Raw genomic sequence first — 11,496 nt, 5'->3', positions numbered from 1 at the left:
AAGTGGAGCATACTGTCTTTCTAGCTCAATGAGTTGACAACGACCTTACTATTAGCTTTGGATAGTTACTAGTCAAGTCTCAATGGAAAATTCGTTGGGATGGCGCTATAAATGGAACAAGATCAGGACTCTGAAATAATAAAAAATTCAAAGTCTTTCCAGCCTTTTTGAATTTACATTGCAAGCACCCCTTGGACTTATTCGAATCATGCATGTGTTCACCAAGCTTCATTTCATCGCCGCTCTTGGCTCTATTCTTGTGGTTAATTTTACCATGGCCGCACCGCTCTCCAGCGATAGCCTGGAGGTCATGGAACGGTCCGAAGGCGTCAGTTCGGACGTCTATGCCATCGACGGCATCGACGCTGCCGACCTGGAGAACCTGGAGATGGAAGAGGACCTGAGCATCTCCGAGTTAGCCCATAAAGGCAAGGAGAAGGCTAAATCTGTCGCGAAGAAAGTCGAGTCAGGAGCGAAGAAGGCCAAGTCTGGTGTCAAGAAAGTGTGAGTGTCTGGTTCTCAAGTCGGTTGTTTTTAAGTTTAAACTCACATCTGTGAACTGGTTTGGATGTGTTACCATTATAGAGCGACTGTTGCGAAACCTTTTATTGACACTGCGGCTGATATTGCTCAGTTGTACGTGGAAATCTGCTTACTGTGTCTACTGATCTTATTGTCCTGTAGTACACCTTTTGCTCCAGAGGCAGCTATCATCCACACAATCGTTGAGTATGTTGTTTTTGGCCGTGTACGTTGTACCCTCCTTAATAGTACTTTCCGTCACCCAGCCATGCTGCCAACCTTTGATTTACTTTTACCCTGTAATAATCTTTCTCAAATTGTAGGTGGAGTATGCAGATATAATGGAATGGAAAAGTGTTGAACTGAACTAATGTACTTGAGCGAGAAGTGAATGAAAGGTATCTTGAGACCTGAATCGACTATGTACTGTCAATGGGCACACTCTAAGATGAGTGAGTCAACAGGCGCACTGGGCGGAGGATTATGCTATTGAGTGTACTGGTCTGTAGCTAGCCTCTGATTAATGATAGATACTCCAACGATGAATGGAATGAAATAAAATCAACCAAACATGATGGAGAGAAAAAATACAAATGTAAGTGTGGTAATTCATCAAATTCCAACACTTCCTAATTTCTTTTGTCAGAAACGCAGGCCACCATCGTTGTGGGCCTTTCCCTCTATCCATAACAGTACTACCGGACGCCATGATCTTATCTGACTTATCAACACATCGAGGGGCTTATCCATTTAGAGTCACTAACAGTAACAATCACTAATCGCGATCCTATCCAGCTCCTGAGAATCACTCTTTCATATCCACCGTCGCTCTAAACAGTATCTAACGTGCCTGCTGGTTGCGCCTATTAATATACAACCCAACCTTCGCGGAGGATCGGAGAAACTATAATAGTGGTAAACTATGGGCGCTTAAAGTCCTTCGGATCACTAGAGGCCGGTTAGACCCATTGAATTATTGCCAAACAGAGAGATTTATTCTGTTTGATACTAAGCACTTACTTAGTTCATCAGCCAGTACAAAATAGCAGTCTATCTAGCTTCCGTACGTACGTGATCGTAGCAGCCAGCGTGGGCGATTGAGAGCGTCGATGTAACGAAGCCTCCAAAATCATTAACACCCTGATGCTTTGTTGATTGGTCGAAATTGTCAGCCAGGTGATCCTCTGTGTGAACACGTCTGGATATATGGTGAATACCTCTAAGTTCTTATTGGGAAGCTTTTATGAAATGGATACGAGTTTGTGGACTTTTGGCTGGAAAGTTAAAAGTGAGCATTGTAATATGCAAAAGGTTCCAAGGATCATCCGAGATCGCGTTGTGAATCATATATCTTTGACTTTCTCGGCTTCACAGAATTACCCAAACTGCCTCTTGTGTGAATATTCCCTACCTTCATTTCTCGCCTTTCCGAGCCATTTAAAGTCCTTGAATACAGTATACTCAATCCAACCAGTAAGAATTTCATACAAAATTCTCTCCTAAAGGTTCAATTCAATGTATAAAAGCAAGCCAGACAACTAGTTCCTCTCCACGCAGCCTAAATATCTAACTTTAAAAGACTAAAAAGACAAACACTAACAAATGGAACCCAGCCAAGTACGGTCAGCAACGGAGAGAGCTAACATATATTTAGGGTGATCGAATCAGTATAAGAGTACAATGTCTACCGACTTTGACAAACACACAGCCTCTTGAGCTACACACATATTTGCATTTCTAGCAGTGCAAGTACCCCGTAATCCCGCCGAATATTCCAACAATGCAGATTTTCGCCAGACTAAACCTCCTTGCCGTCCTCGGCGCGATACTTGCTGCGAACTACGCGCTAGCGTCTCCTCTCCCTAATGATGGTCTGCAAGTTATGGCGCGGTCCGATGCGGTTGAGGCGACGGTCTACACTGTCGACGCAGCCGATTTGGACGCCTTGATGAATGATCCGGACTTTAGCATCTCTGATTTCGTCAGCAAGGTCAAATCTGCTGCAAACACAGTCAAGTCCGCTGCAAACACAGTCAAAGAAGGGATAAAGACCGCGTGAGTACAATTAATTCTTTTGCTCTTATTTAAAAGATCAGTGCTATCGGACGGGAAACCATTTAATTAATAACGTTACATTCTCAGAGCGACAGTTGCGAAGCCTATTGTTGACACTGCGGCGCAAATCGCTCAGTTGTAAGTCTCATTTTTGCTCAACGGTGGCAATCATTTATTGCATTCTCTCTTACTCGCCACAATATCGATCCTAGCACCCCGCTTGCTCCGGAAGCCGCTATCATAACCAAAGTTGTTGAGTACGTATCCCTGACGTAGACGTATCATAAAAGTACACCCTAACACCACTCTTTATCAATCTTCAGCAAAGCTGCCGCTCTTTAAGAAGTTTGATCGGGGGCAAGGACGTAGTTGTCCATGATATGTACAGTTACGGTGCGCAATTTTTCTCAACGAAGAAGGTGTATATGTATTTCTATACTATATGAAGTTCGAGCCTTGGGCGTCTGTGGTAGTCGTTAAATGCAAAGGTTTCTGATGGGTAATATCTATTTGTGCCGAGTATATATGTAAATGCCGAGAGCCGTGGGAAATTGACACTGACTAATCTCGCCCAACAACTCCGCTACTCACTCATTTTTACTTTTTCCTCAATCATACTTTTCGCATTATCCTACAGGGAAAGTATAACCATGCTCTTGGCTTCCGATCTCACCTCCACGATCGCCTTCTCTCAAAGACTAGCATGAGATGGGCATGCCATCCACCCTCAGCGGTCGTGTTCTAGTTCCGACCTGAACCGAACGCTTATGCTCAACCTCTCGTTGAGAGAATCTTCGGGAGATTCAGAATAATGTTTTCCCTGAACCTGACGGGCTGAATGCCAAGAAGTCTGTCATCTCTGGCTTATTCACCTTCGGTAAATCGTATCGTGCCTTTCGTAACTATTAGCAGTATCACTGATCTGAAGATGCCAGATACCAGGGTTCCAGCTACCCTAGATTGTGCTTCGACTTCAATTCTTTTCGTTAACTCTTGTATATAGATGCATAATTCTAGCTCGATATTTCTAGGCGTCTTGCACATGACCTGATCAACTCTGTTAGAAAGCTGAATTCGCACGGAACATTACTATAACCTCGTGTACCTTATTTATGGTGCGTCCAAGAGGCTTGACAATTTATTCTTGCGCCGCTCACAACCCTTTGCAAGGCTCATCAGGTCCAACAAGGTCTGAGAGTTATCCATTCAGCGTGGAGACCGGGCTCGAACGTATAAGTAGTAGTCGTGAATATAACCGCCTTTTAGGTAAGAAACCGTTGTAATGTTAGTTGGGCAAGTCAAGAACCGGGATAATACAGTCAACTGACTGTATGTTTTGCTCTGTTCTGGCTGAAATGCATCTTTTTTACCCCTTGAAGTGGGCACTGGAACAAGGGGCAAGGGGCACCCCACACTAGAATGTAGTCGTGACCACGTTTTGACGAAAATTGGGGAAGCGATGCATCGATTCTTATCAAGTCAAAATTGACAGCATTCCATCGATCGAATGGTATTGAAGAGTTGTGAAGAGTGCGTCCCTTGTTCATTAATGCAATGTGCCGCTTGCTGATGCGTATTATAAACTGATTGAAGTCATTGTTCTTCGCGCCCGGTGACCCTAGCTTCGCTCAATTGGCGCAGTCGTACGTAGCGCCCAGATCTCTTTACGTTAATTTGTCCAAACATACATTACGGCTCGGACGGACATTACACTCCAACTTGTATCACCGATTTAAATCAACTTACTCCTCATATGTGGCGCAACGGGGCCCTGGATTAGATAAAAGGACCCATCTCCCAGCACAGGACACGCCAACTTCCTCCTCGATTATCCTTTCATCACTAACTCGACTATAAATTTGCTTGCAAAATATGTCTCGCATCGTGATTACGGGTGTTACGGGTGGCTCTCCTAACCGTCTTGAAATCAACGACTTCGTCAAGAATGAGAAATTCTTTTCTCTTTATATCCAGGCTCTTCGTATGTGTACCCAATGTTACGCTGATGTGATTTTCTAATTTTTATGTACCATTGTTCACAGAAATCATGGCCTCTGGGACTTCTCAGTCGGACTTCCAGTCGTTCTTCCAGATTGGAGGCATTCATGGACTCCCTAACAAGCCATGGGATGGTGCCGTTGGGAGTCAACCTTGGGATCCTAACACTCAATGGGGAGGATACTGTACCCATGGATCGGTCCTGTTCCCGACGTGGCATAGACCCTATGTCATGTTATATGAAGTACGCGATTGCTTTTAACCTCAGCTATGAACTCTGCTAACATATTGGCTGCTCCTTTCCCATAGCAAATTATGCAAAAACATGCTGCAGAAGTGGCGGCGAAGTATACTGTCGACACCGCCAGCTGGGTCGAAGCTGCTGCCAACATTCGTCAGCCTTACTGGGACTGGGCAGCTAATGCTGTTCCTCCTGACCAAGTAATCGCGATGAAACAAGTCACCATCACCGGCCCTAACGGAAATAAGATCACCGTTGACAATCCTTTATATCACTACAAGTTCAACCCTATTGATTCTTCGTTTCCGAGACCTTATAGTCGGTGGCCGACCACCCTCAGGCAGCCTACCAGTACAAGGCCTGACGCTACGGACAATGTTACACGACTTAAAAAGTAAGTCTGCGTGATTTCTTTTTCGTCAACGTCTGGTATTGATTATCCAACTATAGCGTATTGCGAGCGGCCCAATCAGATATCACGATGAGCACATACAGTATGCTAACACGCGTGCACACCTGGACTGCATTTAGCAACCATACTGTCGGAGACGGAGGAAGTACCAGCAATAGTTTGGAGGCCATTCATGATGGTATTCATGTCGATGTTGGAGGCAATGGTCAGATGGCTGACCCCTCAGTGGCCGGTGAGTTTTTTCTGATGCGATCCTCATGGACGTTCTATTCATACTTTGATAGCCTTTGATCCAATTTTCTTCTTGCACCACTGCAACGTCGATAGGTTACTCTCTCTTTGGTCAGCACTGAATCCTGGCGTCTGGGTATCTAAAGGTGACTCCGAGTTCGGGAGCTTTACCATGCCCCCTGAGATACCCGTTGATGAGACCACCCGTACGTGCATCTGTTTATTAAGTGGCCTATAGGAGGTTATTTAAAGACGGCCTACATTAGCTTTGACTCCCTTCTGGGACAGTCAAACATCATTTTGGGCATCGTCTTCTACTCAAGACACGACCAAACTTGGGTATACATACCCAGAGTTTAATGGCCTCGATATGGGAAATGCTTCAGCAGTGAAGACAGCAATAGGAAATATTGTTAACCGTCTTTATGGCACTTCCGTTTTTGGATCCTTTGCTGCTGCTGCGCCTTCTTCGTTTGGGACAACTGCAGCGTTCGCTATCCCTGCTTCTCTTCCTGCACCTGAGCAGAGTCCTCCCGCTACCGCGGAGAAAGCGACCGAGCAGCACGTTCTTTCAGCCCCTTCAGCATCTCGTGATATCAAAGAGGCAGAGTCAGGGCATGGACCGGCTTTGCATACTCACCACATCATTCCTCCCAGCCAAGGGCTGTATGACTGGACCGCTCGTATTGAGTGTAAGAAATACGAGATTGGGACAAGCTTTTCCGTTCTCATCTTCCTCGGCACTGTCCCCGAGGATCCCAATGATTGGCTGGTTGACCCGCACTTTGTTGGTGCTCATCATGCTTTCGTCAACAGCAGTGCGGGAGAGTGCGCCAACTGCCGAAACCAGAGTGACCTCGTCATTGAAGGATTTGTCCACCTCAACCGCGCTATTGTAAAACATTCTGGACTGAGCTCTCTGGCACCTGACGCCGTAGTGCCGTATTTATCCAAAGAGTTGCATTTCAGAGCACAGAAGGTGAGTATCTGTTTACGTAGCCATGTACTCCTTATTTGGGCGAATAGGAGCTTATCTGGCATTTAGGTCAATGGAGAGGTGGTTGAGCTGCAATCACTCGAGGTCAGCGTTTTTGGTACTCCTCTGACTTATCCCCCCGGAGCAATATTCCCTGTTGCTGGAACTCCCAAGCGTTATGGTGGCATCACTTACGGCCGCCCAGGTGGGAGCCGACATGCTTGAGTGAAGGAATGGAGAAACTTGGACGTTCTAAATAACCCTTCAGAAGTGAATATTTCTGTTTAGCGATGTTTTAAGTTGTACAACCCTTAGCCAAACTGTGTCTTTTTTGTGTATGAGATAAACAATCAATATAACACCCCTACAAGTGGGATCTCCATATATATGGGCGCTTATCAGAGTGTCGCTTGCGCGCTTGTCAGTGTTGGAAATTCGGGTCAGAATGTATCATATATATTCTTTGACTAACTATCTTTTACCACCTATCAAGGAGCCCGTTGATTCTTAGTTCGAAAACTGAAGTTGCAGTGTGAACTCAAATTTGCGATATTCTCAAACTATTCTCCGAATCCTTCGTAATATGAATATGTACATGAGCTCCTGGGCTTGCCAAGAAATGAAATAGAGGGTATGATGGCGATGTGTTGTTAATTTGTACGTGCTTTACTTCAACTTCGCTTTCTTTGCGAATCAATTAAACGAGGCACCGGCTGGTACCGGTTTAAAAGTACCTATTCCCACACTTCCCATCAAAAATCCCGGCGGCAATGAGGCAATGGCTCCGGAAAAAACATGCGAACAAGCCGGACGCCGGAGTCACTACATCTGTTGATTTGTGTTCTAAAGCCGACACGGCGAAACCTCTCTGACGCTGTACTCTTCTCACCTGCTCCCACCGACAAATTAAACAACCTTCGCACCACTCGCCCTGTTTGAAACTTTCCACCTTGCTTGCTTCAGCATTTAAAACGAACTTTACAATTCTGGATTACTTGGTTGATTCTGCGTCTAATGATGTGGGAGTTGATCAAGACCCTTGATGATTCGCCATTAGTCAGGTAGAAAGAACAATAGAGGCCTAGCTTCCTCCCCTTCACTGGCATGGAAACCTGTCAAGACGCGGTGGTGTGACGAGGGGGTTGTGACACTCGTGGGGACCTCTTATTGTGCTCGAACATCCGTCAAGTCCTTCCCTACTCTTATTCCTCGTGTGCTCCCAGCCTCGAGGTCGCTCCCCCATCCGGCGCCCCCTGGAGTCAGCTTCCCTTTACAACACGCATTTTATCTAGCCGGGAGCGCGAAGACACAGCTTTATACATCGTCAGGACCTGGGCAACTATCGATTCGCGAGGATTCGGACACGAACAGCGCACACCCATTTCCGCACATCCAGCGCTCATAAGCCTCGTGTAGACCGCGTTTTAACCATCGGGTTCCCCCGTTTTAAGCACGATACTTTCGGCCGCTATTTTCCTTCGTATTTAAATACTTGCGACCGTATTATCCAACCACCGAGGGATACCCATGCTATCGAGTTCGATCTCATGAAGTCTGAGGCCTTCCCCTCGATTGTTAGACTTCCGCTGGAGGTTTTGGAGGTCTTCATTGATTTCTCCTCAGTTTCAACACAACTTTCGATTTCTCGCGTATCTAGGCTATTCAACTCTTTAACTCTGCGTGCACTATACCGCAATATTTCTCTATATTCTCCTGCCGTAGTTGTTGCATGTTGCCAAACATTAGCCAGCAACCGTAATGCTGCAACCACCGTGCGATCATTCTTGATCACCTATAAGTACGTCTATTTTGGATTTTAATTCTGCATCTATTAACCCGCAGCGTAGTCATTATTCTCCGGCTTTGCTTGCTTCGTACTATACCATCATCAAAAAGGCTCTTTGCTCTCTCACCAATTTGCATACATTGAAGTTACTGGTAAACGACCCACACTTCGTCACGCTCCTTAATCGCTGCAATTTCCACAGCCTCCGACATTTCGAGTGTTATCTTACACCTTCCGCACCATTAATCGATTTCCTCAATCGGCATCCTAGAATTTACTACCTCCAGGTGTCCCCGAACGAGAACACTGCAGACCCTCTCCCTGATGATGTCGGTAACATTAACCTTCCCACTCTGGTACTTCCTCGCCTTCAGTATTTCTCTGGAAATGTGCAAAGCGTGCCCTTTCTTTCCAGAACTAACTCTCTGAGGGCGGCCATCCTATCCTGGAATGCCATGGAGACCGATCCGGACATGGCATTTCAAGCTCTTCAACGTTCGTGCTGCGACGGTCTCAACCTCTTAAGCTGTAGGAGACGAGGCTGGAACCAGGATTTGATTGAATCAATTTCCATCCGACTTCCTGATCTTGTGTCTTTATTAATATCGAACGTGCTACTGGTGGATGAACCTCTCAGCGACGTGGGTCTAATACTAGTCTGTTAAGGTACAAACTTGTGTCACTTACTATTTGATATACTGTAGGATTATCTTCAAGCTATAGAAGCATGTCTACCTCGATTTACGCAACTTCAACGGCTCCACATCGTCTGCATCGATTATTTTGAGATGGGTGATATATCATCGCCGATAGATAAGGAACTTTCAATTGTCACCACATGGGGCACCGCGTGTCCATCTCTTGCAGAGATTTCACTTCCTCGTGAGGTTTTCTCATTGTTCTGTCAAGCATTTATTAGAACTCAGATTCATCTCTGCGTCTTTCAGACTCCAAAGGACTCTGTTGGTACAAAATAGCGGAAAATGTGTGGATTCCAGATCCAAAGCACACGTTAGGAGGAAAATGGCTATACGAAACGGTTGTCTTGAAGAGGCACCCTGGATGGAAGACAATCGTTGATAATCTGGATGATAATCATCCGTCCAATTCAGCAGGTATAGTCAGCGGTGGTGCGTATACGAATACCATAGCCGTGGTTAAGCGCCACTTGGATGGGTTGATCAAGAAAGAGGGGTCAGTGCAGAAGAGCACTGCTCACATTTCAAGGACTATACATGAAGACTTGCCGAGTACAAACACTTCACCCCACGAAGAGAATAGCGAGCGTTGAAGCCCGGAGAGTTCTGCTCTTCCTGCAGCTTTGCTCTAATCTGCTTCTGACGGGACCGTTCACCTACTCATGAACATTTTTCTATTGTCTGACTCTGCTTTCATCTCGCCTTCGTTTTGACTTTTACTGCTGTTTATCATTTTGTTTTCAACTAACCAATGTTGTTGTCATGTTATTTGTCTGGTTTAATTGGTGGGTTGCGAAACCCTTCGGCGCTGTTCTCCACGAACACGGTACACTTAGACATACATATAATACACTCCTACTCTCGTGCTTATTATGCAGCCTTCTCAATTTATTCTGAGGCATATTGCATATCATCTACAATCCCTTCCAGCTAGGCTTCTCTTATCGAATGGTTTATCTAGTGCAGAAATAATTGCCTTCGTAATGGCAGATTCAAATTGCAGAATGCCAAAAACGAAGTGCTGGTCAATTACTCCATCGCCGAGTCCGAGACCAGCGTTCCGAAACGATGTACTTATACCACATAATGGCATTTGACCCCCGTATATAAACCGGGACGGAACGGCAAGGGATTGTCAAGACAGGGTACGATTTGTATACTAAAGTTGACTGAGGTTGACCGAAACCCGCCACACTCACAGGGGGCAAAATCCGGCACGGTAAAAATTTCACCGTGCCCGACACGGTTACGCCACGGTTGACCCAAGGTTGACCTACGGTTGACACAAGGGAAACCAAAAATTGGCATGTATGCAGTCATGTGACTTAATTAGCAGTATGACTCCGAACAAAGGGGGTTTGAGCGCTGTGATTGGCTGGGTTGAGTTGAAAGGAAAGACAATGTCAACGGGCGTTTGTTCACTGTCGATTAAGTTTAGTATACATCTTTTTTTATTTTTCTATTCCATGCTACTATTTTCAAAGGAATTGTTTTTGAATATGTATAAGGTATGCAACAAATTCTGTCAATACTGAAACCAACCCTAAAGACAGCCTAAACGCCTTAGCTTTTTTTCATGTTCTGCAAAGGTTCAAAGCTTTCATCTGGTATGGCATAGAACCCTACCCACACAAACCACCACTATATAAAAAAAACAGGTATACATGACATGGATGATGAAAAGTTAGACACCAACCTGTGGTCCATAGAAATACAAAAACACAGTGAAGACCTCAATTAAAACCTCCTTACACACCCAGCGTAAGGCACCCTCCTTTATCATTAGTTTTAATTCTACCTTGACATTCCTACAACAAAGATATTTCATTTCAAAAGGTATTAAACCAACCATATCTGTTCTGCCCCCTTTTTCTTTCCACATTGAAGCCTGTTTTCCTAGATACACAGTGCAAAGAAATATTACTGACCACTGATCAATACTTCATAATAAAACAGTATCACTGGAAATCCATATATCGTAGTGATTCAATTGCTTCATGCAAGTTAACAAATCGAGTACAAATAATCAATGGAATTGGCTCGCTGATGCAGGTTAACCTTCCAAAAGCAAGCTTAACATTGACTAGGTAATTTAAGTATTTTGTAAAAAAAATGGTGCTCAATGGTACCGTTTGCTCACCGCGATACCACCGTGGTCCAACCGTGTTGGTCACGGTCAAATTTTAACCGTGCCGGACTTTGCCCCCAGTGACTGGTGGAAAGGCAATGACGATAGCCGGTGAGCCGGTGAACTTCGCCAAAACTTCGCCCAACAAAGCCAGCGTCAGGGGTTTGGCGGCCCAGGCTCACTGAGATTGAGTCAACTCTTGGGTCAGTATATCCTCATACAACCTTCGTCAGCGTAATCTGTGTAACCAAGAACGCCAATCCCATGCGATCGGACAACCCAACTCCCGAGTGCTTCGTACATCCTGCTATTGATAATCGATGAAGCAGTCGGCGTTCATCCTAGACACCACAGTAAGATGACCATACGGTCTTTATATCGTCTTGACGTTTAGCCGCTCTGTACTCCGGATGTGTTTGCTCTTTGGCGAGCTCGCATGAAGGTATATA

General features: G+C 45.2%; 4 protein-coding genes across 4 annotated transcripts; all 4 read left to right on the top strand.

Moving 5' to 3' along the window:
- Positions 1-208: 208 nt before the first annotated feature.
- Positions 209-893, top strand: JR316_0011913 (uncharacterized protein; the record flags this gene model as incomplete). The annotated part of the gene is made up of 4 exons (XM_047897554.1): positions 209-504; positions 586-636; positions 685-748; positions 846-893. 4 exons carry the CDS (start codon positions 209-211, stop codon positions 891-893), a joined length of 459 nt encoding a protein of 152 aa, XP_047743963.1.
- Positions 894-2,302: 1,409 nt separating this feature from the next.
- JR316_0011912 (uncharacterized protein) lies at positions 2,303-2,853 on the top strand (the record flags this gene model as incomplete). The annotated part of the gene is made up of 3 exons (XM_047897553.1): positions 2,303-2,577; positions 2,665-2,715; positions 2,790-2,853. The coding sequence occupies 3 exons, from the start codon at positions 2,303-2,305 to the stop codon at positions 2,851-2,853; spliced, it is 390 nt and encodes a 129-aa protein (XP_047743962.1).
- A 1,596-nt stretch (positions 2,854-4,449) lies between these two features.
- Positions 4,450-6,660, top strand: JR316_0011911 (prephenate dehydrogenase (NADP(+)); the record flags this gene model as incomplete). Its single annotated transcript, XM_047897552.1, has 7 exons — positions 4,450-4,558; positions 4,620-4,819; positions 4,885-5,210; positions 5,267-5,460; positions 5,513-5,665; positions 5,726-6,438; positions 6,505-6,660. The coding sequence occupies 7 exons, from the start codon at positions 4,450-4,452 to the stop codon at positions 6,658-6,660; spliced, it is 1,851 nt and encodes a 616-aa protein (XP_047743961.1).
- Positions 6,661-7,982: 1,322 nt separating this feature from the next.
- JR316_0011910 (uncharacterized protein) lies at positions 7,983-9,512 on the top strand (the record flags this gene model as incomplete). Its single annotated transcript, XM_047897551.1, has 4 exons — positions 7,983-8,233; positions 8,283-8,862; positions 8,926-9,103; positions 9,169-9,512. 4 exons carry the CDS (start codon positions 7,983-7,985, stop codon positions 9,510-9,512), a joined length of 1,353 nt encoding a protein of 450 aa, XP_047743960.1.
- Between the last annotated feature and the right edge of the window lie 1,984 nt (positions 9,513-11,496).

Source organism: Psilocybe cubensis, chromosome 11, assembly GCF_017499595.1.
Source record: "Psilocybe cubensis strain MGC-MH-2018 chromosome 11, whole genome shotgun sequence".
Classification (NCBI taxonomy): Eukaryota; Fungi; Basidiomycota; class Agaricomycetes; order Agaricales; family Agrocybaceae; genus Psilocybe; species Psilocybe cubensis.
The sequence above is the reverse complement of the archived record's forward strand: the minus strand, read 5'-3'. Positions and strand labels throughout refer to the sequence as shown.